General features: G+C 55.6%; 10 protein-coding genes across 10 annotated transcripts; 5 read left to right on the top strand and 5 right to left on the bottom strand.

Annotated features, from left to right (window-relative positions):
* Positions 1-789: 789 nt before the first annotated feature.
* Positions 790-2,053, bottom strand: M421DRAFT_420546 (guanylate kinase). Its single transcript, XM_033592523.1, has 3 exons — positions 1,541-2,053; positions 976-1,475; positions 790-937 (listed from the first exon to the last, which is right to left on the bottom strand). Exons 1-2 carry the CDS (start codon positions 1,994-1,996, stop codon positions 1,209-1,211), a joined length of 723 nt encoding a protein of 240 aa, XP_033448911.1. The 5' UTR covers positions 1,997-2,053; the 3' UTR covers positions 790-937; positions 976-1,208.
* Positions 2,054-2,066: 13 nt separating this feature from the next.
* On the top strand, positions 2,067-3,503 carry M421DRAFT_151995 (WD repeat-containing protein 61). Its single transcript, XM_033587586.1, has 2 exons — positions 2,067-2,233; positions 2,287-3,503. Exons 1-2 carry the CDS (start codon positions 2,231-2,233, stop codon positions 3,241-3,243), a joined length of 960 nt encoding a protein of 319 aa, XP_033448910.1. The 5' UTR covers positions 2,067-2,230; the 3' UTR covers positions 3,244-3,503.
* Positions 3,504-3,718: 215 nt separating this feature from the next.
* M421DRAFT_62791 (uncharacterized protein) lies at positions 3,719-5,560 on the bottom strand (the record flags this gene model as incomplete). Its single annotated transcript, XM_033596001.1, has 3 exons — positions 3,719-5,122; positions 5,172-5,255; positions 5,303-5,560. Coding segments are annotated over 3 exons (1,746 nt in total), but the record flags the coding sequence as incomplete, so codon positions are not given.
* A 1,874-nt stretch (positions 5,561-7,434) lies between these two features.
* On the bottom strand, positions 7,435-8,001 carry M421DRAFT_5119 (endosulphine family protein; the record flags this gene model as incomplete). Its single annotated transcript, XM_033594906.1, has 3 exons — positions 7,435-7,728; positions 7,785-7,868; positions 7,966-8,001. The coding sequence occupies 3 exons, from the start codon at positions 7,999-8,001 to the stop codon at positions 7,435-7,437; spliced, it is 414 nt and encodes a 137-aa protein (XP_033448908.1).
* A 946-nt stretch (positions 8,002-8,947) lies between these two features.
* Positions 8,948-10,566, top strand: M421DRAFT_420543 (DUF431-domain-containing protein). The gene is made up of 5 exons (XM_033592522.1): positions 8,948-9,611; positions 9,664-9,681; positions 9,740-9,850; positions 9,897-10,015; positions 10,079-10,566. The coding sequence occupies exons 1-5, from the start codon at positions 9,293-9,295 to the stop codon at positions 10,133-10,135; spliced, it is 624 nt and encodes a 207-aa protein (XP_033448907.1). The 5' UTR covers positions 8,948-9,292; the 3' UTR covers positions 10,136-10,566.
* A 596-nt stretch (positions 10,567-11,162) lies between these two features.
* Positions 11,163-13,171, top strand: M421DRAFT_92367 (alpha/beta-hydrolase; the record flags this gene model as incomplete). The annotated part of the gene is made up of 3 exons (XM_033598030.1): positions 11,163-11,335; positions 11,390-11,750; positions 11,801-13,171. The coding sequence occupies 3 exons, from the start codon at positions 11,163-11,165 to the stop codon at positions 13,169-13,171; spliced, it is 1,905 nt and encodes a 634-aa protein (XP_033448906.1).
* Positions 13,172-14,895: 1,724 nt separating this feature from the next.
* On the bottom strand, positions 14,896-15,750 carry M421DRAFT_92366 (P-loop containing nucleoside triphosphate hydrolase protein; the record flags this gene model as incomplete). The annotated part of the gene is made up of 3 exons (XM_033598029.1): positions 14,896-15,539; positions 15,592-15,657; positions 15,711-15,750. 3 exons carry the CDS (start codon positions 15,748-15,750, stop codon positions 14,896-14,898), a joined length of 750 nt encoding a protein of 249 aa, XP_033448905.1.
* Positions 15,751-16,180: 430 nt separating this feature from the next.
* Positions 16,181-19,219, top strand: M421DRAFT_420541 (glycoside hydrolase family 63 protein). The gene is made up of 3 exons (XM_033592521.1): positions 16,181-16,549; positions 16,602-17,063; positions 17,131-19,219. The coding sequence occupies exons 1-3, from the start codon at positions 16,348-16,350 to the stop codon at positions 18,975-18,977; spliced, it is 2,511 nt and encodes an 836-aa protein (XP_033448904.1). The 5' UTR covers positions 16,181-16,347; the 3' UTR covers positions 18,978-19,219.
* Positions 19,220-20,072: 853 nt separating this feature from the next.
* M421DRAFT_151793 (DUF647-domain-containing protein) lies at positions 20,073-21,966 on the top strand. Its single transcript, XM_033587584.1, has 4 exons — positions 20,073-20,449; positions 20,514-20,605; positions 20,661-20,673; positions 20,730-21,966. Exons 1-4 carry the CDS (start codon positions 20,351-20,353, stop codon positions 21,912-21,914), a joined length of 1,389 nt encoding a protein of 462 aa, XP_033448903.1. The 5' UTR covers positions 20,073-20,350; the 3' UTR covers positions 21,915-21,966.
* Positions 21,967-23,204: 1,238 nt separating this feature from the next.
* Positions 23,205-23,844, bottom strand: M421DRAFT_420539 (uncharacterized protein). Its single transcript, XM_033592520.1, has one exon. It carries the CDS (start codon positions 23,747-23,749, stop codon positions 23,465-23,467), a length of 285 nt encoding a protein of 94 aa, XP_033448902.1. The 5' UTR covers positions 23,750-23,844; the 3' UTR covers positions 23,205-23,464.
* Positions 23,845-25,207: the final 1,363 nt, after the last annotated feature.

Raw genomic sequence — 25,207 nt, 5'->3', positions numbered from 1 at the left:
AAAGTCGCGACTCAGTGGCGAGTGGGCGACGAGGCGGTTGGTATGCGGCGGCGGCGCGAAGCTGTTGCAGCAGTTATAAGTGCCTTCGCCCGGCGCAAAGAAAGACAATGTCTGAGCTTCACCAGGCACGCGCACAGGCACTCATGTCCTCGCGCCTAAAGCTGCCTAGCCCGGCCCGGGCAAACTCGCGCCGAGCTCCGCCAGGTAAATATTTTCCTCGTGCCGCTCTCCCACTTGGTCCCCAACGTTCCTCGCTCGAAGAATCGCAACGAAGCACACGCACAGAGTGGCCCCGCCATCTCGCTCGCTTTGGGAGAAAGTCCCCGGACAACGCTCTTCGAGCGCACTTTCAGCAACGAACCGCCATAGAAGCGCGGCCTCGCACCGCCACAGCACCCTCGCTCTCCCAACGCTTGCACTCTCGGTCCGCGCTTTCTTGATGCTGCGGGTGGAGGAGCCGGCACCCGGGCGATGATATGAGTCCGCTGGCTACCTTGGCCGCCGCCGATGGATTGCATCGGGCCAGGAGGAGGAGGGAGGTGTCGAGGCGCTGGGTGCGAGGGTCTTGTCGTCCAGTTTATGGTTATGCGATTGCCCTTGCGCCCCTCGGTAACACGGGGGTGTCGCAGGAGTAACTCAATGGGGCTTATTCTTGACGCGAGGAACGTTCACTCACCACTTTTTCGGATCCGCTCGAGTAGGTGCTAACTGCACGCTTGGTCGAACAAGCCGGATTCCAACCAGCCAGGGTCACATGATGAGATACACGAAATAGAGTCAAGCACTGAGGTTGTCTGAATCCCAAAGTGGTAGGACGCCGATGCTGAGTATTTCAACTATATTCTGATACACCCTTTGGCGTAGCTAGTTATAATACTTTGTACGAATAAGATGAATGCACTACTGTGTCCTGATACACCCTGTGATACGATTGCATCTTCACTTGCTGCTGTTGTTTTGTGGCTTTGGTTGCATCTGCACTTGCTGCTGTTGTCTTGTGGCTTTGATTGCATCTGCACTTGCTGCTGTTGTTTTGTGGCTTTGATTGCATCTGCACTTGCTGCTGTTGTATTGTGGCTTTGGTTGCATCTGCACTTGCTGCTGTTGTTTTGTGGCTTTGATTGCATCTGCACTTGCTGCTGTTGTTTTGTGGCTTGGATTGCATCTGCACTTGCTTCTATTGTTCTGTGGCATCACCGTGGCTCTGTCTACGCGTCGTCGCCAACAATAAAGGCCTTGGCCTCCTGGTAGGCCTTCTCCAGGTCGTCATTGACGACGATCTTGTCGTGGGGCGCGTCCGGGCTCTTCGCAAAGTCCATCTCGACCTTGGCCTGGTTGAGCCTCTTGAGGATGTCGGCCTCCTTGTCGGTGGCGCGGCCCCTCAGCCGCTTCTCGAGCACGTCCATGCTGGGCGGCGAGAGGAACAGGAACCGCGGGCGCGGGAAGGTGGGGTGGTCTGCGACCTGCTTGACGCCCTGCAACTCGTCAGTCTCGCAGCACGCAAGGAACGCACTGGTGCCGCAGCGGGGGGCGCAAGTACCTCCATCTCAATGTCCAGGATGCACGTGCGCCCCTCCTTCTCAATCGCCTCGATCGCGGCGATGCTGGTGCCGTAGCGGTTGCTCCCAAACGTGGCGTGCTCGACGAAGCCCTTGCGCTCGACCAGGTCGCCGAACTGCTCCTGGGTCACAAAGTGGTACTCGACGCCGTCCTGCTCGGCGCCGCGCGGGCTGCGCGTCGTGTGCGACACGCTGAAGCCGAAGCGGTCAGGGTACTCGTCGAAGAGACGCTTGAGGATGGTCGACTTGCCGGCGCCCGAGGGCCCGGATATGACGATTGCGCGGGTGGAGGGGGTGGGCGCCATGGCAGAGCGGGCCGAGTGTGCGCGAGGGGAGGGGGCCGTGAGTGAGAATGCGCGGGTGCTGCGTAGACCGAGGACGGCGCGGTGTGACTGTATCAAGCTGCTCGCGAGCACTGCTGGGCTTCTCGCGCACATGCGCGCGGCGGCCAGAATGTGGGATGCTGCTGGTGGAGCTGGCGTGTGATTGGCGGTGAAGCTGCGGTGGGGTGACGCCGTGACGGCGCGTCTGTCCTGACATCACTGGGCGCGACAGATTATTGCCATCTGTGCTGCATTTCATCGTCTCTCCCACAGCGCCCACAGCGCCCACACATGGCCTGATAGCTGCCCGCGCGCCCCCAGAAGCTGCAGTGCTTCCAGCCACACGCCATGGTGAGCCCCCAACCCGCCCCAGATTGCATGGGCAGCCCACGGGAAACTTACAGCCGCAGTCCAAGCAGTACCTCACCCTCCACACCGTCGACCATGCCCACCCCCGGGCAGCCGACATCTTCGCCGTCGCGCCCACGCCCACCCAGCTCCTCTCCGCGTCTGGCGGGTCCGCCATCAACGTCTACGATACCACCCAGCCCGACTTCCCGCTCGTGCAGACCCTCGACAATGCCCACCCGCTGGGCATCCACCACCTCGTGACGGCCAAAGAAGCGACCGCCCGGCGCGCCGCCTCGGCCGGCTTCGAGGGCCGCGTCAACATCTGGTCGCAGGGCCCCGACGGCCAATGGGCGCTCGACGGCGCCATCACCGACCAGAACACGCCCGGCTCCATCTGGGCCATTGCCCTCAGCGCCGACGGGCAGTACCTCGCCTCGAGCAGCATCACCGGCCAGATCAACGTGTGGAGCCTGGACCGCGCGCAGAGCTTCCCGCGCATACGCACCTACGAGACCAAGGGCAGCTTCGGGCTGTGCGTCGCGCTGAGCGACAACGGGAGCTTCACGGCCTCGGGCCATGAGAACGGGAGCATCTACGTCTTCAGCAACGACACGGGCCGTCTGGTGCACTCGCTCGCCGGCCTTGTGCATCCTGTGCGCAGCGTGGCGTTTTCGCCCGCGAGCAAGCTGCTCGCCGCCGCTGGCGATGCGCGCGTCATTGCGCTGTACGACGTCAAGTCCGGCGAACAGGTGGCCAACTTCACGGGGCACGGCGGCTGGGTGTTGACGCTGGACTGGAGCGACACGGGCGAGTACCTGCTGTCTGGGAGCCACGATGCGAAGGCGAAGGTCTGGCGCGTCGAGACGCGGACCTGTGTTGCGACGCACGCGCACGGAGACAAGCCGCTGTGGACGGCGAGGTGGCTGCCCAAGGCCCCAACCAGGAGCGAGATGTTTGCGCTGGGCGGCGGGAATAACTCGATCAGCTTCTACAGGGAGGCCGCCGGTTGAGGAGCACACGCCGACCGCACCAGATGCTACTGAATGAGCGGGCATCGCTCCGTCGAGACACCATGTTCGAGCTCCTCGGAGAAGAGCGCGAGGGCACACGACTGCTCGCCCACTCGCACCCAGATACCCTCACCTGCATCTGCCACCCTTACAACGACCTTACGTAACGAGCCGCGGCAACAGACGCCCCATGATAGAACGAGATGAACAAGATAATCACTGCATCCAAAACTGCCTCGTCGTCGTCATCGTATTGCAGGCCTTGATGTGAGCTGCCAAGTACTCTGCACCCCCTAGAAATGCTCGCTATCAAGTCGGCCTCCCCTAGACATGCTCGCTGATAAGTCGACCTTATGCTATCCCCTGTCAGTTCAACGCCCAGACACCATCCCAATGTAGACCAACAACGCCTGACACTATGCTGTGAGCATACCCATTGCCTCTGAAAAGAAATTGACTCGCAGCTCCTCATAGCCTAGGTCGAAGTGACGCCCGCGTTCTCCACCCCTGGCACCTCCACCACCCTTTGCCTCTTCGCATCGCCGCCCTCTGCAGCGGCACCGTTCGGTCCCGCGTTCGTCACATCCTGCAGAGCGCCTCGTTCCCGCTTCAGCGCGTTGGCCGCCGGATGGTTGATCGAGAGAGGCTTGTACGCGCCGCGATTCGCACTAGGACTCATGGCGTAGCTCGGGCCTCCGGCCGGCATACCGATCCGTCGGTTTGCATCCTGCTGCGGCTTGACAAAGTTGCTCGCGCGGTTGAACCCTGCTGCGCCGCCGTTTGCTGCGCGGCCTGCGCCTTGTGCTTGAGCTGCAGCTGCGTTGCCGTCGTCTTTACGTTTCACAGGCACGCTCCGGGTGTGGTCGAGGCCGGGTGTGCGCTTGTCTTTCGGAACGGGAGACTCGGCGTGCGGGTTGAAAGCAACAGAGTTGAGGGCCATGCTAGAGTTGGCGCTTTGTACCTGTTCGGCTGCACGAGCCGAGGCAAACCCTACTTGTGCTGGAACGTTAGGGTTGGGACCATTGCTATGCGGCGCTGCATTTCCGGGCCCTTGGGGCGCAGGCCGCGGCTGATTAGCTTGCTGAGCTTGCGGTGGTGTCGGTCTGAGCGGTTGCTGTTGGCGCTGTTGTCCGTTCTGTTGCTGAGGCGCAGGTGCCTTGTGGATTTCACCTGTTGGTGGTGGCATGCGTCGTGCCTGGTCTGGACGAGGCTGCTGAGGTGTTTGTGGGCCACGTTGATTTGGTCCATTAGGTTGCGCTCGGGCGGGTCCTTGATTTGGCTGAGACTGCTGTGAGAATCCGTGTCCACGCCCCACCGGCGCCGACTGTCTCTGGGGCTGTAGATTACCGTTGTTAGGACCAGGCGTATTGCGGTCCGAATTCGTGCCGTTTGTGCCATTTCCTGACCTCGGTGCCTCGATTGCTCGTGGTCCTACTGTATCTGAAGACGCCGAATCGAGTGTGGTCTCGCCATGATCTTCAGAGACTTCTACACCATCAAAGAGGTTGCCGTCAAACTCATCATCAAAGTCGGCTGACTCCGTAGTAGTCGAGTGTGTGAGGTGCTCGGTTCGTGTCCTCAGAATCTGATTGGGCCTGCTAGGCGTCTTGTGTGTCTCTGGCTTGACAGTGTCCTGCTGTTCTTGCGGCGGCGGTGCGAAGTCCCGGTGTCGGTGGAGGTTGCCTTCTTCGAACCTGATCGGCTTGACCTTCATAGACTGGACCTTCTTGAGGTATTCCTTGTCGTACAGACAATTCCCGAGTACGTTGCCGAATGTGCGTAACGAACGCTTCAAGCCATCTGTTGCGGCCTCTTTCTTCGCCTTCTCAAACGATGCCGCTTTGCCTTTGCCGTTCTCTATTGACCCATAACCGATATCCTGGTACCCGGTTAGACACAAATGCGGTATGAGGAAACGATCGACTGACCTCATGGTAGGTGCCGTCCTTCAATGTGATTCTCACAACAATCGATAGACCAAGGCTGACCTTGCCATTCTGATGCTCGTCGACCTGCCCATGTTAATCGCCTTCCTTCGTCCCAAGCCGGCCAAACATACGTAGTCAATCTGCACCTGCCCCAGGGAGCTCGACCAGCCATTGAATCCAAACACCTCGTTTGCAAGTGCTATGGCCTTGTTCCCCTCGAGATATGCGACTCGGCCGCCACCTTGGCCAGGTCTTTGTGAGATGAACTCCGGGCCGAGTTGCTTGTTCAGCCGGCTCTGTAGTGTCGCGATTTCTTGCGCGGTGAAGTTGGGCACGACGCGCTCCTGGAACGGGTTCTTGACGTCGCCGCCACTGTATTGATCGCCTGGCCTGCGTCATCATTAGGAGTTGTGATTGACAGAATAATATGTGTGTGCGACATGTCTACATTCTCTGGGACTTACGCAGGCATCGTTGTGCACTCACGAGGGAATGTGCATTATTGAGCGGCGACGCGTTGATGTTGAAGGGTGGCTAAAGGTGACGCCGACCGACGCGTCCAAGGCGGCAGGAACGCGCTACCGCGGCGTATTCACGTGTTCGAAAATTGGCCACCCCACTACGCCCAGGCTTTCATCGTCTGGAAAGCATTGAGACCCTGTTGCCTGACGAGAGACGGCATCAAGTCCACAAATGCGGTAGCGATGGCTTCTTGATGCTACCTGATCTGCTACTACGCAGCACGTTGACTACACGCAGGACTTGCGGGGTTGTGCCTGCCTTGTTTTCTGTGCTCTTCAGTAGAGGAATACACTAACTGATTACGCCTACCTTGCAATGCTTACAACTAATGTGTGTCTTGGACTGAGTACGCAGTTCGCTGCAATCGAAGCCAGTGCGGTCACTAGGTGATCATGTCCTTTCCTACGTATGCTTGACCTTTTACCTCAGCAGAACGAATTTTAGGACAACGTGGTAAGTGTTGCAAAATGTATCTTCAGATAGGGGTATCTTCGATATCGAAATAAATGTACAGTCTACTGCGACCTTGGACGATTGTCGGAGAAGGTACAGATGTACATCTAGTCTTCAGCGCCCTTATTCACCGATGCCCTCGCCCTATTGACGCTTCGATAGTCCCGCAACCGGCGTCAGCATCATCGGTTAGACAGTAAGTTAGATGTTTTCAGGAAATTGTTCGCACCATGCTGATATCCGAAAGCTACATGTCAAAGCCGAGTACCCCCAACTAGCTTCCCTACCTTCAGCAGATTTAAACAACAGTCACACATTGCTGCCACAATTTCTCTAAGTGGAACGTAAGACCGTATTTCTGGAGCATGTCTATCGTCACCTACAGCTCAGTCCTATATGCTGCCGTCCTCGCACCATTGCTCTCGCCAGCACTAGTAGTCGTTGCTCTGCCGCATGTGCTCTGTGGTGGGGCTGTACTTGATTTGATGTTTCGCTGAGAAGGGGAGGAGTGTCGCTTTACTTTTTTTGTACATATACTGGACTTGGCTGAGATTGCGTGTGCTGTTGTTACGGGTTCGAGCTACATCCTGGATGCGCGATGTTGGCGCCGAGGTTTTCATTATCAATATGGTGGGCAGGAACCTTCCTCTTCTGTGGGTTGTCGCACTTTGGCAATGATTGGACTGCGCTAGTGGGAGTGGTCTATGTGTTTGCGGACGTTGCGGTGAGTGTGGTCATTGTCGCGCCTATGTTCTTCTTCTGGGTTAAGTGGTACAGCGGTGTAGGCACAACCTGTTGAGGGACCGCACTGAGTACGCACTTTGGAGCGTTGGTCATGTACAGGCTGTGGATAAACTTCATCCGAACGCACAGTAGGTTTGGCTTTGCAAGATGTCGATTCGACTATTTTCTGTACCTTTGTCAGGTATCCTACATGTGCAGCTAAGCATGCTTGCCATCCAAAGATGAAATTCATTGTAAGTCGTTGATACCCCATCAGTCTCCAGTCCGTGTCCATATCAAGCGTATTGCACATGAAACGAAGGGTCCCGTGTGCTCGGCGAGCCTGCATCACGGCAACGTCGGTTGTTGACCAGCATTGTTCAAGAGCGAACAGCTGCCCAGAAGCAGGAGGAAACACGCCCGTACGCCGCGGGTGACGCCAAAATCCGTTGTAATCGATACCGGCCGTAAGAGAGGACGGTCAGAAAGACATTTTGTATCCTATATTTGCAAACGCCGAGACGAGACCGATGCGCGCGTGCGAAATGACGGTATGGAAGTCTCTTTAGACCTGAGCAGCCTGCTGGTTCTGGGGCTCGGCGTTCTCGGCGAAATCGGAAGCTGAAGTCTCGCGGTTCAAGCTTGTCTCGCGGTGCAGGAAGGTGCCACCCTCCTTCGATGGGCTGCCGGCCTTCATATCTCCGCTTGTTGGCACCTGACCATTGACTGGTGTGGGCGGGGCCATGTGCGGGATCTTCTCAGGGTTGGGGTGCTCGCGGCCGACCTGGGTGACACCGGCGTCTGAAGCCTTGCCGGCCTTGGAGAGCGCGTAATCGCCGCTGTCGAAGTACTTGCGCTCCTGATGTTACTGTTAGTGAGGTACTTGGTGGTGCATTCGGTGCCCTGGAAGTATACCTTGAGCTTGTTCTGCAGCAGGTCCTTCTTGTTTGGCAGCTTTCCGTACAAACGGAAGAGCTTGGCCTCCTCCGGCGACATTTTCTATCTTCTGTCAGTTCTCAGTTGGCACAGCCTACGGCGTTGCCAGAGGGGCAGCAATGCGAGCGACTGAACTGCGCAGGGGCCGCGAATGACGTACGCTAATGTCTACTTTGTTCTGCTGGTGGGGGTTCATCTTTGCGGTTGGTGTTGCGTCGCTGTACGTGCAGGTGATGTTGGCGAGAGGGGTAATTGCTCGAGGAGAGAAGTGGGCGTCGTTATTTATCCTCTTTCTTCGCGAGTGCTGTCGCCAGAAATAAGGGTCAAGGGTCCGGCACGTCCACAAGTTGGCCGTTTGGGCAGCAGGGTCGTGACAGGGAACAGATCAGTTATGCGTCTGGCTCTGCAGGCTTTCCACCGCGGATGATTGGATGTCAGAGAAGCTCGGGCGTGTCTTGCTACTGCTGCCTGACAACACAAAATAATGGCACCCGGTGGCTAAGACAGGAATTACGCCTTGTGTCGAAGGTCTGGAGGAAGCAGTGATGCCCCTCAATTCTCGAGATGCGATAAGCTTTTATCGTCCGAGGTAGCGCCTGTGCTGGGAACAACACTCTGCAGGATGAGTGGTGCGGGCAACACAGAATGGATTGCAGCTGTCAAGCAGATATGGCTTGAATGGGATTGGCGAAAGAAAGAGCGAGGTCGAACAGCTGCAAAAGTGGTCGAGGTTGACGTTCTGCAGGGAAAGGAAGGAGCACTGGAGGTCTTTAAGAGAGGGGTATGCAGCAAGATATGTAAGAAACCTTGAGTGGGCCGAGAGTACACCACCAGAATTTCTCATTCGGTGACTTTGTTTGACTCGGAAGCACAAGGGAGCATGCAGAGTACCGCTGCCGCGAGAGGCAGGGCGAATTCGACGCTTGACGACCGCTGGGTGGACGACTACGTTAGATTGTCGTATGCTACACCACTCATGGAACTACAACGTCACGCGTGCCTACTAGCGTTCTGGATCGTCAGGACCTGCTACGATTTCATCTCGGAGCTGCAGCCCATCCGAAAAGATGGCGCTTGCTGTGCAGTTCCTGCCACACCCTGGAGGAATCACCACTGACGGTAATTGACTTGGGCAGACGAATATCTGCATGCTGGAAGCTACAGCATATAAAGCCCCACTTACGCTTCCTTTACGTCCGCCCTCACACGTAATAGGCTGTCTGCTAGCTAGCTCCGCTCTCTTAGTGCGCTCGCCAAATCCTTGTCGGCCGTCTTCAGACCACATGCTCCGCCTAGCAAATCACTACTGCAAGGCTCGCACCATCCACGACCACTTTCAAACCCGTTCTGGGACGTAATCGAATATCTCAGGGTCCACTGACGGCTGTCTTGCAAATCCCAAAATTCTGCCACCAATCGTCCTGGTTCAGACTCGGAGCAGCTGACTTTCACGATCGAAACGAAAGAATAAGAGTTCCACAACCAAAATGTCCGGCGCGGGGAAGACCTTCGTCGTCGAGCACCTCGACCCAGAGTTGGAGCAATGGTCTTCGCTCGAGTACTCAGCCATTGCACAAGAATGCCATGATACTGGGTCTCAATTCCTCCTCTCATCAGTGCCAACCTCGCTCAAGTTGCCAGAGAACCTTCAACAAGCGAAGGGCTTGAACGTTGAGACACGAGGCATTGAAGAGATCTACGCAGACCGCAAAAACCGTGTGTGTCTGCTCGATCCCGCTGCGGCCAAAGATCTCAGCCCTGAGGATGGCGACAACTTTGACATATTCCTCTTTGGCGGTATTTTGGGTAGGCCAGAACGCCGACCGTGATGTTCGAACTCCGACTGACGAGGATGCAGGCGATGACCCACCCAGAGGTATACAACATCAGATTCAGACACGCCGGATAGACGACTGACCACAAGCTCTTCATAGACAGGACCTCTGAGCTGCGTAAGAAGGGCTATGAAGGCCGCCGCCTCGGACCTGTGCAGATGACGACCGACACTGCTGTGCGCGTCACGAGAATCTGCGTTCAGGACAGAGGTATGATCCCTCCAGCTCCTCAGAAGCTGTAACTGATATTGTGCAGTCCCCGTCGAGAAGATCCCATACATCGATCACCCAGAGATCAGGACAAATGCGAACGAGAGCACAGAGATGCCGTTCCGTTACGTTGTCGGCAAGGACGGAGAGCCAATCATGCCACCCGTAAGCCTTCCAATACCGCGGACATGCAGTAAAGTCAGCTACATCGAGACTGACAACCAACAGGGCATGGTCGACTTGATTAAGAAGGATTCGGAGAAGAGTCTCGACGATTTGTTTTGAAAATTTTCTCTCAATTGTGGCGTTTAGTCTGAGCCCTTGAAACGAAGATGAAGGTATGCCGAAAGTCTATCTACGCCACTGTGGCACACAGTTTTCGACATTGTCCCAGAAAATGCCGTTTCTAGAAATGCACGCGGACGTCGTGCACAAAGAGAGCTGCCGTATATATTACGTTGTGGTATTGAGGCCCAAATCGGTGGAGAAGGGACGGGCCGACTGAAGATGTGCCGCTGTGATGGTCGATTCATATTCGCAGAGTAAAATCGAACGCAAGTCACAAAAAGAATCTAGTGACGCCCCGTAGGTTACTCAACCACAGAAGGGAGTGCACTCCCATGAGACATGCTGGAAGCAGTTGCCAAGGGCATAGCCGTCGACGTTGTGAAGCGTGATGCAAGCGACCGTTGAGCGGAGGCCCCGTGAATTAAGCTCGCTCGTATTCACGGCGCCTCTACCGCAAGCCTGAGACCTGGAGAGCCTAGATGTACAAGAAATTCACACGTCAACAGTGTCAGAGCCGCATGCCACGCGAGATCTGCAGAAGGAATCGCAGATGCGAAACGCGGAGGTCGATGAGCCGCGAGCAAAGGAGGATGTTCGTGATTGGAGCTCTACTTGGCGCAACGCGGACAAAGCCACGGAGAAGTTAGAACAGCTTTGAATAAGAGGCACTTTGGAGATATGGGAAGCCGTGTCGTCTTGTAAGCAGCATCGCTGCATTCTCCAGCTCAGCGCCCCGTTGACAGATCTCTTCGGCGCCTGAGAAACCCCGGCGTTCTCCTTGTATTCCACGCGCCCCTGCGCAGCTCGAGGCGTCGTAAGCTCGCCAGCAGCGGCCAGATCATCCATACTGCAACACCCTAACCCCGACGTCAACACCCTGCGAGCTGAGCGCCTAGTATCTGGCTAAAGGCAGGCTAGATCTTCTCTGCTTTGCCTGATACTTTCCTGCGCCTATAATTCTCTCTTTTGGTACTCACGACCCCCATGAGATAGCCGCACACGACCGACCTCGGCTCCCTCGCCCATGACCATGTTCTCTTCAGATTCGCAGTCGCGATGGCGGACAGCGCTCATTGGCGGGTTGCTGGCAACTCTCGCGATGCTGCCGGGCAGTGCAGCACAGGCAAAGACGCAGGCGGATTACTTTATCCGCGATCTTCCGGGCGCGCCCCAGCCGCTGCTGAAGATGCACGCCGGGTAGGCAGAGAGATATCGCCACACGATCCATCAGGGCTGACAACAGTCACATAGGCACATCGAAGTTGATCCGGCGCACAACGGCAACCTCTTCTTCTGGCACTACCAGAACCGCCACATCGCCAACAAGCAGCGGACGGTACTATGGCTCAATGGAGGCCCCGGCTGCTCCTCGATGGACGGCGCAATGATGGAAGTCGGACCATACCGGGTGACAGAGGATGGGAACTTGAAGTATAACAACGGCTCGTGGGATGAGTTTGCCAACTTGCTCTTTGTGGATCAGCCTGTGGGTACTGGCTTCAGCTATGTCAACACAGACAGCTACGTGAGCGAGCTGGACCAGATGGCAGCGCACATGGTCATTTTCCTAGAGAAGTGGTTCGCGCTGTTCCCAGAATACGAGAACGATGACGTGAGTATATCCAGCTCAGCTGAGTTCGTGTCACAGCTGACAATGAGCAGTTCTACATAGCAGGTGAATCATACGCTGGCCAGCACATCCCCCACATAGCGCGCGCCATCCTCAAACGCAACAAGCAGCAAGGCAACCGACTGTGGCCGCTCAAGGGTCTGCTCATTGGCAACGGCTGGATCTCGCCCGTCGACCAGTACCTCGCGTACCTTCCTTTCGCCTACCAGAACGGCCTTATTACAGCAGGGTCAGAGTCGGCGAGCCGGGTTGAACAGCAGCAGTCTGTATGTGTCAAGGCACTGAACGATGGTGCCAAGGACCGCGTCGACACGCCCGTCTGCGAGGCCATCATGACCACCATTCTGGAAGAGACGAAGAACAAGGAGGCCGACAGAATGCAACAGTGCATCAACATGTACGACATCCGCCTGCGAGACGACTCTTCCTGCGGCATGAACTGGCCTCCGGATCTGAAACAGGTCACACCCTATCTCCGCCGCCAAGATGTTATCCGCGCTCTCCACATCAACCCAGACAAGAAGACAGGATGGCAAGAGTGCAGCGGAGCGGTTACTGGCCACTTCCGTGCTCAGAACAGCGAGCCTGCTATCAGGTTCCTACCAGAGCTCCTTGCTGAGGTACCCATCACCCTCTTTTCCGGCGACAAGGACATGATCTGCAACCACGTCGGCACAGAGAACATGATCGACAAGATGACCTGGAACGGTGGCAAAGGCTTCGAAATCTCTCCTGGCGTCGTGTCTTCGAAGCAGGACTGGGCCTTTGAAGGCGAGCCGGCTGGCACCTATCAGGAGGCTCGCAACCTCACCTACATTGTCTTCTACAACTCTAGCCACATGGTGCCCTTCGATTACCCCAGGCGGACCCGCGATATGCTCGATCGATTCCTTGGTGTCGATATCGGCGAGATTGGCGGAACCCCGGCCGACAGCGTGATTGACGGTGAGAAGGGTCCATTGACAAGCGTGGGCGGTCACCCGAACTCGACCAAGGCCGAGGAGGACAAGGCACAACAGCTGAAGGAGGCCGAGTGGAAGGCATACTACCGCTCTGGCGAAGTCGCCCTTGTCATTGTCAGCATTGTTGCCATTCTATGGGGTACCTTCATATGGCGCAGTCGCCGCCGCAACAACGGCTACCAAGGAGCGGACGGAGACGAGGGTCGAGAGTCCCTCCTCACTGGCATGGGCCTGGACAACTTCAGACGCAAAGAGCGCAGAGCGGATCTCGAGGCCGCAGACTTCGACGAGCGAGAACTCGACGACCTGCATGATGTGCCCAAGAAGACAAACGGGTACTCGGACAAGACACGGGGGCCGCAGAATGATTCCACGTTCAGTCTGGGTGTGGACAGCGACGACGAGGCAGGCGGCAGTGAGCAAGGCCGCAGGAAGGAATAGACAAATCATCCAGGCGTTTGGAGAGCGTGTTGTATTATCAAATCGGGGTTGGATACCTAGTACATGCATTGCGGGCGTTTCCTCTCTGGCGCAGAAATTGAACACTTTTCACGCCAATCTCACTCGGTTTCCAATCCGCAGCAAATATGTCGACACTTCCCTCCTCCTTGGTCGCTGCTGCTCCAAATACGAACACATATGTTCATGCACCTCACACGGCGGCTGGCTGCGTGGGCTCCTCAATTACCTATTCCACCCTCCAACCCGCCGGTCTCCCATCTCGCCATCGCGTCCCAACAAGCTTGCTGACGACCCTCTCAACCCGCTTCTTCATCTCCGCGCTCCATGCTTCAGTCGTGAGCAGCGCCACATCGACCTGTGCAAACCGCCGAAGCCACTCCTCCGGCCCGTCAAAATACGGCGCCAAATGCTCAGGCTGGCTGGCATCGCACGTCAGCATCAGGCGCAGGTTCGATGCGTGCAGAAACGGGTAGACGTGTGCGAGGAACTCGGTCCAGGGACGCGTGTCGTTGGCGATTGTGATATCGAACTTGTACCACGGCAAACTCTAGAATGTAGGGTTTACCGGCAGGGTGAGGGCCATTTGGTGGATGCTGTTTGGGTGGAGGAGCAGGAATAAGGATGTTGGACTGCAGGACAGGGTGGACGCTGGCTGCGCTTCAACTTTACACGGATTCAGCTCGCGTGAGACTGTTGTTTTGCGTTGCTGCTGGCGTTGCTCATACTTCATCCGCGCTCGTTGTCGCCCGGTCAGGCGAAAAGGATGCCATGGCGCGATAAAACGGTCTTTCAGTGGAGGCAGTGGTTTACACTGGTGGGTTGTGGTGTTTGGACTGAATTGTCTCGTTCGAAGCAAGAGATCGACGGCTTCACCGCAGATGCAGCGGCTCGTCAAGAGCCAGAGCGGTCTGCACCCAGTGCTGGAACCCTATCACCTCGCGCTCGGCGGATGTAAAGCTGCACTCCACCCCACTGAAGTGGCCAATTCACTCACACCGCCATTCAGCAGGCCACATCCTCAGACCTCAGCAATGCCGCCCATTCCATCTCAATTTGATACCTGCTTCGTTGGATTTACAAAGGGCCGCATGATCCTGAGAAATCCTAATGGACAACTCTTGCGCTGTTCTGTCCTCCTCGGACTGTGATAGCAGACTGATACCAAAGACCTTTCACTAGCTGGTATATCGAGTGCGGAATCCCGCACGCTACCTTGTGTGCTTGGTGTTTACGCGCGGGTAGGGTCTAGCTGCGGCAAAACACGCTCTTTTGCCACGCCTTCCCGTGCTGAATAAAGGTGCGACCACTTCTTCGCATCTCGTGCAAGTCGTTCAGAGCCAAGAGGGGAGTCCTTGAACGGTGCCGCAGGTAAGATCTGGGAAGCAAGTGGAAAGGAGGAACAACGATGTTGGAATAGCTGTTACTGTGGAGCTCGAACAAGCGCCGGAGTGGACCGGGTGCGTAATCGTATATGAGTTCGCCAATTTCAAGGGAAGGTCAAATAAGCTAGTTTGGCATCCTGTCGTTTCCATGACACGTGCTCGTGAACCTAGACCGCGCGAGCGGCACTGTCTTATCTGTTCCATTTGGCTATGCGCACCCTTCGATGGGAGATGAGTCATAAAGCACATCAGGGAACGTCGAGAACAAGATGCATGCTTAGCTGTGGCCTGTATCCACATGCGTCTGGTGTCCAAAAGTCTTTAGTCTTTGCTGCCGCCTACGCCTTGATACTCCGGTGCCCATTCGGGATCCTCTTTGCTCTTGACCAATTCATGGACGTCCAGCCTCGAATCCATAATCTCTTTCCCGTTCACCAGGTCGTTCTCGTCGGCTCTTCTAGCTGCCTCTTCTTCATTCTGCGCAATGCCCGCTTTCACATGCCTGTGAATCAAACGCTTCCGCGCAACTTGGAAATCAACATCGACGAACCAAAGTTCATCCATGAGATCTGCAGCCTCTTTCCAAGGGCCATGGTTCAACGAGCAGTAGTTGCCTTCGAAGATAACTATGCGCACTGAAGGTGCGATGGGAATATCGTCCGCCACGGGGTCCTTCTTCGCGTGGTCGAAGCTCGGTGCGTACAACGTTCGTGTTTCTGGCAGTATTGGCTCCCGCAGCTTCTTCACCAGTGCGAGGAAGTGGTCGGCATCGAACGTGAAAGCTGCTCCTCTCCGAGCATGTGCATTTTGAGGATCAGGCATGGCATCGAGTTGCGCACGTGACAGATGGTAGCCATCCATGGGTATAAATGCGGCGACTGGGTTGCCATTGTATGTTCCCGGTGAGTATTGCGCGTGCTTTTTGTTAAGGCCGTTGGAGACTTTGGCTGCAAGTGTGGTCTTGCCTGCCAAACAATCAGCCCACAATGCACACGCGACCTTGGGGAAGGTGCATACCTGAACCGGGAATGCCAGACACAGCTACCAACAGTCGCCTTGAGCCACTGACTCCTTGAAACATCTCTAGGTCATGGTGTTAGTACGGGTTTCGGAAACTGGTATTGGTAGCTTCATACCCCATGTCTTTTCGACTAAGCGGTCGACTTGTTCTTGCATGTTGAATTGTATGGATATTGAGCGCGTTCAAAGCTCGGTTGCTTGCAGGGAAAACTTAAGCAATTGATGGCGCAGCGGCGATCAGGATCTGCTAGTAATCGAAAGAAGAGTGTGCTTTTGCTTTGGCACAATCTTTATCGACCGTGGGGGATTGTCCTTCTCAATCACGGCTGAGTTACCGCTGACGTCGTTTTGCGGGGGCTGTTTCTGCACGTGATGAACATCGTGGTGTTGATGTGTCAACGAGCTCAAGATAGTGAGACATAGCTGGCGATATGGACTCAGCCTTGTGCTTGCGCTATCTGTATCAGAGTTGCTTCGCAGGTTGTAGTGCAGTGGTGCTGGAATAAAGTGACCAGTAAGGCGCGACTGACCAATCGGTGGGCAAAACGAGAGCGGAAGTAATCAGGGGTGCATCGCGCCTTACGCCCAGAAATGCACGCAGGTCGAAGCTGCTAACAAGCTTCTTTGGTTGTGTTACGCTTGCATGCGAAGACGACAGGTATCATGGCTGAGCGCTCGCCCTAGTTATTTCTTTGGATTCACCACTTGATTAGCCGGCGCGTTCCATACGCGTCGTAGCTTGCCTCAGGGACCATGCAGCTCCCAGCGACTTTGGTAGCACTCGCCCTTGTAGCACCTGTAGTCTCGAAGACGGTCGACTCATCGCTGTACTCCAACGAAGCACCGCTACTATGGGGACCATACAAACCCAATCTATACCTAGGCATCTGCCCTCGATTGCCCGAAAGTCTCATTGCGGGTTTGATGTGGGGAAAGCTCGATGAGCAGGACAAGAGTGGGTGATTGAGATTGAAGGCAATCCTAGCAGGCGCTGATTGCGATCCCAGAGTTGCGGCACACGGTCGAGCAAAACGATGGCATGGCCATGTACGGCTGGACTACCTACGATGCGAGAAGCGGAGGAACGCAAATCGTCCAAGATGTGGGGAACCAGATCGACATTACGACCGAGTTCGTAAAGAAGTCTGAGGGCCAGAGTTCGGGCAACTGGGCACTGCGAATCAAGGGCAAGCCGCGCGAAGGCGCACCTGCAGACCTGAAGACTTCCGTGATCTTCTTTGTGGGTATGGAGGGCAAAGAGGGTTGTGCAGACTGCCAGCTCGAAGCCTTTGAGCAACTTGGTGCTGGCGACGATAAGTCTGTTGAGGCGGTGAACATTGCAATCAAGCACCCACGAGTAGGCTCTGCCGGTATACACATTCCAACATCAGTTGGCGAGGACGGAAGGCATGAGGGCACGATTGTCCACACGTTGAATGTCACCGAGGATAAGCTATGGCAGGCGAAGTGTGAGTCCAGTCAGATCCAAGAGCACATAGCTGCCATGAACAAGCTGACATGTTTGCGTGCAAGAAGCCACCTTCCTAGACGCACTGAAAGCTCAGTCGAACGATCGAACCGAAGCCGGAAAGATGGACGTTGTCCTTCGCAACGCCCCCGGTTCAGGCAACATGCAGTTTGTGCAGATGATCATACATGGCAGTTTCCATTTCGATGTGCTCTATTCGAGTCGAGAGGCAACTCGTGCCATGACCACATCGGAGATGGCGGGCGGTATCCAGGACAACGTAGTCGCATACAGGAAGGACTACGCGCGGGTTTTTGCACTGAAAGCTCCGTTCAATACGGACCAGCATGCCCTTTTCGGCCAGAAGATGCTTGCAGACTTACTGGGCGGGATTGGATACTTCTACGGCAGAATTAAGATCGACGAGTCGAAAAAAGCTATATACGCCGAAACGACTGGCAAGTTTTGGGAGAAGACTGCAGATGCGAAGAAGCACTCCATACCCGAGACCAGAGGTCCATACGAGCTGTTCACGCACACGCCGGCTCGAGCTGTCTTCCCTCGCGGCTTCCTATGGGACGAGGGCTTCCACCTTCTTCCAGTGCTCGAATGGGATGTCGACCTAGCCATGGAAGTCGTGCAGAGCTGGCTCAAATCTATGGATGATGACGGTTGGATAGCCAGGGAGCAGGCTGTTGGCATTGAGGCTGAAAATGGCATTCTTAGCGATGCTTTGACGCAGTATCCGCACATTGCGAATCCTCCGACTCTGTTCCTTGTAGTGTCAAAGTTCATCGACATACTGCAAGGCAAGGCGAAGTACTACGGGCACGAGTCAACACTGCTGAAGCCTGAAGCAGGCAAGAAGTTTGTCGCAAAGCTCTATCCGCTTCTTAAGAAGCACTACGAATGGTGGCGCAAGTCTCAGTCAGGAGACATCGAAGCTCACTCTGTTCCGTCAGCAAATCTTAACGAAGGATACAGATGGCGAGGTCGTACACCTGAGATGAACTATCCCAGCGGTATGGACGACTACCCCCGTGCGGAACCACCAGACATTACCGAGCTCCATCTCGATGCCCTCTGCTGGGTAGGTCTGATGTCGCGCACGCTTGAGAAGATCGCCTTCTTCACCGAGACCACCCACGATGCGTTCACCTACCAAAACCACATCCGCGGTATCAGAATCAACCTCGAGGCTCTCCATTGGGAAGAGCAGCAAAACGCCTACTGCGACACCGTCGTTCGTGACGACAAACACACCTACGTCTGCCACAAAGGCTACCTCTCACTCTTCCCCTTCATGACTGGCTTCATTGATGCAAGTCACCCGCACCTCGACGCAATATTACGCCTGCTGCGCGACCAGAATCAGCTCTGGACTGACCACGGCATCAAGTCGCTCTCCCAAGAGGATAAAAAATATGGCGTCGGCGATAACTACTGGCGTAGCCCGATATGGATAAACTTCAATTACATGATCCTCACACAGCTCTTCTCGCTCGCCAAAATGCCTGGCCCGCACCAGGCGAGGTGCAAAGGCATTTACATCGAGTTAAGGAAGAACATCGTGCACACTGTTTTTAGCTCGTGGCTGCAGACAGGATATGCTTGGGAGCAGTACGATCCTGTCGGTGGGCATGGACAGCGCACACAGCATTTTACAGGCTGGACAAGTTTGGTTGTCAGTATCATGGCCATGCCAGATTTGGAGCAGGGCGATGGCGTGAAGGATAGGGTCAAGGAGATTTATGAGGAGGCAAAGAAGCAGGCGGTGCAGAACCAGGGGTATAGCGCGGGGAGTGTGTTGTTCTTGATCATGTTGGTTGTGTTTGTGTATGTTACGAGGAGGAGGTTTGCGGGAACGTGGAGGAGTTGGAGAAGGGGTGGAAGGACGGGAGACCGTAGTGTTTGATACATCCATGTCGGAGGGCTTTGGCTATGTGATGTATGGAAGCCCTGTGTAAGGGCAGATGACCCACTCCCTTTCACCTCGCTTTTGGACTTGGCAACCTGCCACAACTTCTCGGCTGGATTGACAAGTGCCGACACTTACCACCCTTTGTGGGCGCAGCACCACGCTCTTTTCCTTATAATTAATCACGAGCACTCACGTGCGGCCAAATCAAGTAGTTTAGACGAAGCCCCTCCAACGTGTCTGTCACCAGACCGCTGTGCAGCGCTGTCATTTGTGTTGACTTCGTACCATGGCAAGACGCCAGAAGCGTCGAAGAAATTCCTCCATGTAACGCAGGGATCTGGCATGACGATCACCCAATACCCGAGACATCGCATTGGTTGTACACATTCTGCGGGCGATGGTACAATGTTAGAACCCCGCCGATACCAAACATCAGATTCCTGATAGAATGGATTTCGTTCCAGTAGAATCGCTCAATATCTTCCAAAGCCCATGGGAGAGCGTGCTATTTACTGGCGACGAAATCGATGTGGCGAGTCAAAGGAAGATTGGAGAAAGTATTTGATTCTCTGAATGCCTCCAGGCGACTCCTGTAAACTGTGATATATTGGCGGCATCTGTGGGCTTGAAACCACGCAACGCGGTATGGAAGTCCTTAAGATTCAAGGAAGTAGCAAGGAAACTCGGTATGGTAAAGGTGTGATACGCGCCATCGTCGTCTTCCCAGATCATGTAGGCATTATCATCGCCCTATTGCTTAGAACCCTGAGCCTGGTCACCGTTGGAGTCATCATCGCTTTCGCTTTCTGAGAGGACATAGCCTGCTCGTCTTCGCTGTGCTCCGATTCAAAACATTCGATAAACGAAGCTGGATCATTCGAGGCTCTTAATTCCTCCCAAGGCACAACTCGATAGTCGTCACAGACATTATCAGCATGACTTTGAGTTTGCATCGACCCTTCGCCGAGATCGGTATCGTCTGTGTACAAGGCCGAGCTTCCAAGTGCCGACCCCCAGGCTGTCGCTTATTGTAGTCAGAGTGTTCTTGTGTTTGGAGAGCAGGCCGAAGCCGAAGACGCCTGCAGACGGGCGCCTTGCGCCAAGATCAGTAAGCGCCGAGCGTGCATTGGGGACGTATGATCAGCGAAGCCAGTGTGACGCCGAGGAACGGTTTCATCGACAGGAAGATCGCGCAAGGGAAGCGCTGACATGCAGGTTGGAAAGTGATATGCAGGAAATGTGCAGGGATGGAATGTTTGACGGAAGGTGTGAAGTGCACAAGGATTGGAATTGTCCCCACGACCCCACAGTTGCCTCGCTCAACGCTGCGCTAGCCGACCACCACGACCAAACTACGACACGACATCATGTCAAAATCCGAGCAAATCGAGATCGAGGAGTATGACGAGGCTGGCAATGTGGTGACTACGTACATAGCGTCAGGCGAATCACGTGTTGATGTTGTCGTACGTGCCCTCCCCGCTTTCACTCGTACGCAGTGTAGAAGCAAGATGTACTGATGATGTTCAGCTTCCAAGAGAGACGAAGAGCTACGCTCAACAGCTGCTTGATGTCTTTCTACCCGCGGGATACCCACACAGTGTGACGGAGGACTACATTCAGTAGGTCAATCCAACGTGAGCAAACACGATTCGAACAGCACTGACATATCATAAGATACCAGATCTATGTATGTGCACCCATGAAGCCTTCAATATGGTGACGAAAAGGCTCACGGTATGCCAGGACTCACTGCAAGCCTTCTCATCATCGATAGCCGGCCTCTTGGCCTCAAGAGCCGTACTCGAAGGCGTCGGCGTAGGCGACTCAACAGCCTCACCTACCAGCGCCCTGCTGCTCTCTATTCTACAAGAGTCAATGGGTCGACTCGCTACCATCATGTTCGCACACCGTCTGGGAACATCTCTGGAACCTGAATGTAAAATGTACCGTCTTGCAGCTGACATATTCAACGACACCGCTATGATCCTGGACTGCCTATCTCCGGCTTTCCCAAAGCCCGCACGTGTCGTGGTACTCAGCTTCTCCAGCTGCCTCAGAGCGCTCTGCGGAGTGTGTGCTGGCTCCGCGAAGGCGAGCCTGAGTGCGCATTTTGCCAAGAGAGGGAATCTAGGCGAGTTGAACGCAAAGGACTCCAGCCAAGAGACTGTCATCAGTCTGTTGGGTATGCTTGCGGGCAGTTTGGTGGTGAGTTGGGTGACGACACCAATGGCGACATGGGCTACGCTCATTGCACTGCTGTCAGTGCATTTGGCGATGAATTATGCTGCGGTGAAAGCTGTGAGCATGACCAACCTAAACAGACAGCGCGCGAACATCGTCTTCAGTCACCTCCTAGACGCCAAGGAGCCGCGAGTCTTAAGCCCAAAGGAGGTGTCGGAGCAAGAGCGTGTCTTTGAGAGAGACGGCGTCTTACGATATGGAAACGAAATCATTGGACATTGCAGGATAGGTATCAGTCTGCAGTCGCTATTTGGTGGTATGAGCCTCGCCGGCAGTACAAAAGCAGGAGCTTTCAAGGACTTGCCCATCAAGCTGCCGGACTTCCTCGAAATCTTTGAACGTGAAGGTTACATTTTATGGCACAACAACATTCAAACGCGAGAGGTTTTGATTGTTCTGAAGAAGGGTTGCACAGCGATTGATCATCTCAAAGCATGGGTCCATGCACTGATGCTCGTAAGGATGCGGAGTCAGGCTCCTTCGTCCTTTCGTGGACCCGAGGACGAGGCTCTGAACGCACAACGGCTCGTGGAGCTTCTGCACACCCTGCGGCAGAGCAAGGAGCTATTCAACAAATACACCCCAGCATTGAGAAGTGCAGGATGGGATCTCGACACCGCCGCACTCGAAACACAAGCAGGCGTCCGCGCCCTAATCGACAGATCGCAAGATTCGTCCGGAACGTAGGTCCGTAGCAGCATACGCGCCCCCTTCACCGATCCTACTGAGCCGTCGACCGTCCACCTCGCCGTTCACCATGGCCCTGGACCTGGGAAGGATTGTGACCTCCCTACTGGAAACCCACGCCGCAGACACTGCTTACTTTTCTGGCAGTCGGAGCCATGCTTCGAGGCACAGTACTGCTAAGAAAAAGGTTGCGTCCATGACTTTCGTCGATCAATACAAGCTCGGGCGCACGCACGGCTATGGCAATGCGGCGCGGTAATGGGCCTAACAGCCCCTGCACGTCTCGCCTGTGCGGCTGACGGAGCTCTGACAAATCCCAGGGCAGAACAGGAGGGAGGAATCGCGATGCTTGAGGATAAGGGCGGAGAGGACGGCTGCCAGATGACATGGGCTGGGCGAGGAGGATTGTGGTTTGAAATGGGGAGATCTGATGTAACGTATACATGCTCACCTAAGACTGCTTTGGCCTGTCGATAATTTACAAACCACGGTTTCGAAAACGAAAAGTAGTCAGGTGGATTCGGACTGGCGATCAGACAGCGCGTCTTGCGGAGAATTATAGTAGTCGACGGTCTTGGGCCAGACGCTGCACCCTACCGCACGACATCAACGCTGACCAAGCGAGCCACACATGCCGCAGTGATAACGAACGATCTTGTTTCCGCTCGCTGTTCTTAATGCCCATCATCTGAGTGTGATAAATCTTCGTCTCATTAGAGATCCGAAACTTGCGAGTTCGCTTGTCAGACTGTCAGACGGTGGTGGAGGCCCACCTGTCACGTTTCACGTTTGGTGACGTCTCTGGCCGAATCATGGGAACGAACCACCGGCACAAAGACGCGCTGAATACGGTGCGAAAGCTAGATGGAAAGGGCCGTATATTACCAAAATGTCACCGTGATGCGTGGGTAACCTTCACGTCCGCAATGTTGGGCACGCTGGGCGTCAAGGCTTACGATGCTATCTTTACTGACTGGGCATCATTAGGCTCCTGCGAACATCTAGACGCCAAGCGATCTTTCCACGCCTGCTTTCAGGATCGCGAATGCGGGATGCGGCTGACCCCATAGGCGGTGAAAGCGGGTGAATTGCAGCGCTTGCTCTTGAGGTCCACTAGCTGCGTCATGTCTGAGGCACCGAGCGCATGTTGGCGACCAAAATTTTCATGCTGTGGATTTTGTTGATAGGGTGCGTGCTGGAACGAGGCGCTTACACGCGGGTCACCAGGCCACGATACAAGAGCAGCCTCAACTTCTAGAAGGTTTTCGCAAGCAGCCTTCCGAGGTACACGGCTCACACGCCCTCACATCCCCCGAGGTGCATCCGACGCGAGTTCCATGGTATTCTGGTGAGGTTCTCAACAATGTTGTCGCACTATGAAAGGTGGAGATGAATGGAGACTGTTTCGCCAACATCATGCGCCAAACATGGTGCTTCGGCGCCAAACATGATGCTTCGGCGGAAAAGATCGACAGCGGCGCACTTGTGGTGGTGCTAGCAGTTTGTGGTAACCTTCTAGAAACCTGGAGTGCTTCTAGAAAGAAAAAAACTCAGCGCGCACGGCCGATGACCGGTGGGAGGACAAGGAACAAACGTCGGGAGTGAGAAAACGAACAGGGCAGGTGAAACGTCAGCCTGAGTCGGCTGCATGCACGACCACGACTCACCAGCGAGACGCTGAGACATGTGGCCTGTAGCACTCGGTATGTTTGCTGCTGCGTCGTGCGTGAATAGTACACAATTGACGCAGACGCTGCTAGAACTTGGCCTAAAGAGACGACGGTGTTTGCTTGAATGCCATGGCGCGGGCAGTGGTGGGTCCCCTGTGGGTCCATTGTGGATCTGCGTGATGCTGAAGTGCAGGATGCGGCAGGAATAGATTACGGTAATCAAATGTCTCGAGCCTCGGGCATAGATTGGAGGATGCGCTGAGTCTCCCCAGCGATGGGGCCAAAGCCAAGATTTGTGCCCGTGCGATCCCCATCTGTGGGTAGAGGGTGCACTGACGGGCCAGTCAGCGAGTGGCAGCCTGAGGCCAGTCCAAAGCAGGCGCTGGCGTCACCTCGTCCGAGCACCCTGGAGAGTGGCATGCTGCCAGAGAACGGGGAAGCGAGGCAACCGTCAGGACGCTGCTGATGGAGTGTCTGCGTGAATACGCTGTCGTGGATGCGCTGTTTTCATGATTCAAGAGGCAGCCGTTGGGAAGAGCAGTATTGTCATGCGTTGCATCAGCGGACAAAGAAAGCCTGACATGGAGGCTCAAAGAAGCATCGGCTGGGTTGCCTTTTGTCGCGGAATGGGAGCCTTAGGGCGGTTTAGCGAGGCGACTCAGCGTGTTGGGACTGCAAGACGGCCGTTTGCGGCGTAGTGAAGGGTCAGCGGCTGGACCAGCCGGGCTGCTGGGACTGAGGTCGCAATGGGTCAAGCAACAGTGAGGTGAAGGGGCTATTATGTACCACTCAAGAGGGAAGCGCGCTCGCTGAGATAGTATTACCCCGGGTAGGAGGTAGTGCTGGTCGCTGCCGGATGCTCGTTGGGCATTAGGGAGCTACAGCAGCGGGCGGGCTGTTTAGGCGGCCGAGGCGTAATCTTTGCAACAGCGCCCGAGTAAGAGCCGGGGTCGGAGCGAGTGGTGGAATGCGTGCGTGCGAATGACTGATGACTGACTTTGAGGTGGAGAGAAGACCGAGCGCTGAGCACGCAGCTGTGGTGCGACTTGACGCGGGGCTCGCGGCAACTGCAGGCGGCCAGCACCGCGCGGACGTTCACATTCACGTCCACATTCCTCGCCTGATTTGCACGCAGCTGACAGACGACACCGTTCAGCGCACGTCTGCGCAACGGCGGGCTGCGCGCGCTCTCTGTAACAGCGACTGTGCGGGCACTGTCTGGCTGAGGGTGGCGAGCGAGCAGACGGCCGACAGGGATTCCTTCCAGAAGACGGCGGCTGTGGCGAATCAGCAGCCACGTCAACGCGCTAGGGCGCCGCTAGAAGCATCAGCGCCTGCCGCTTTTGCTCCAGCGCCTGCCTCCGTGCAGCGGCCATGGCACCCCATCGCCCTCTGACATCGAGGCTGTCCGCGTTTGCGCAAGCTTCGCCAACCGCACTGATCACTGTCCACCGAGTGGGTCCCTGGCTGGTGCTGAGCTGCGACCCGCCTGTCCAGTGTCCAGGGCGTGCTGCTAGTCGCGCTGCTAGACGTGCTAAGAGTGCTTCCGCCCTCTCCTCATAACCACCGCTGAGCCGCACCACAGGAGGGCCTTTTGTCTCGAATTCTGACGGCATATCTGAA

The sequence above is a fragment of the Didymella exigua genome (genome assembly GCF_010094145.1).
Source record: "Didymella exigua CBS 183.55 unplaced genomic scaffold M421scaffold_13, whole genome shotgun sequence".
NCBI lineage: Eukaryota > Fungi > Ascomycota > Dothideomycetes > Pleosporales > Didymellaceae > Didymella > Didymella exigua.
Note: the sequence above shows the minus strand (reverse complement) of the source record. Positions and strands in the feature narration are given on the sequence as shown.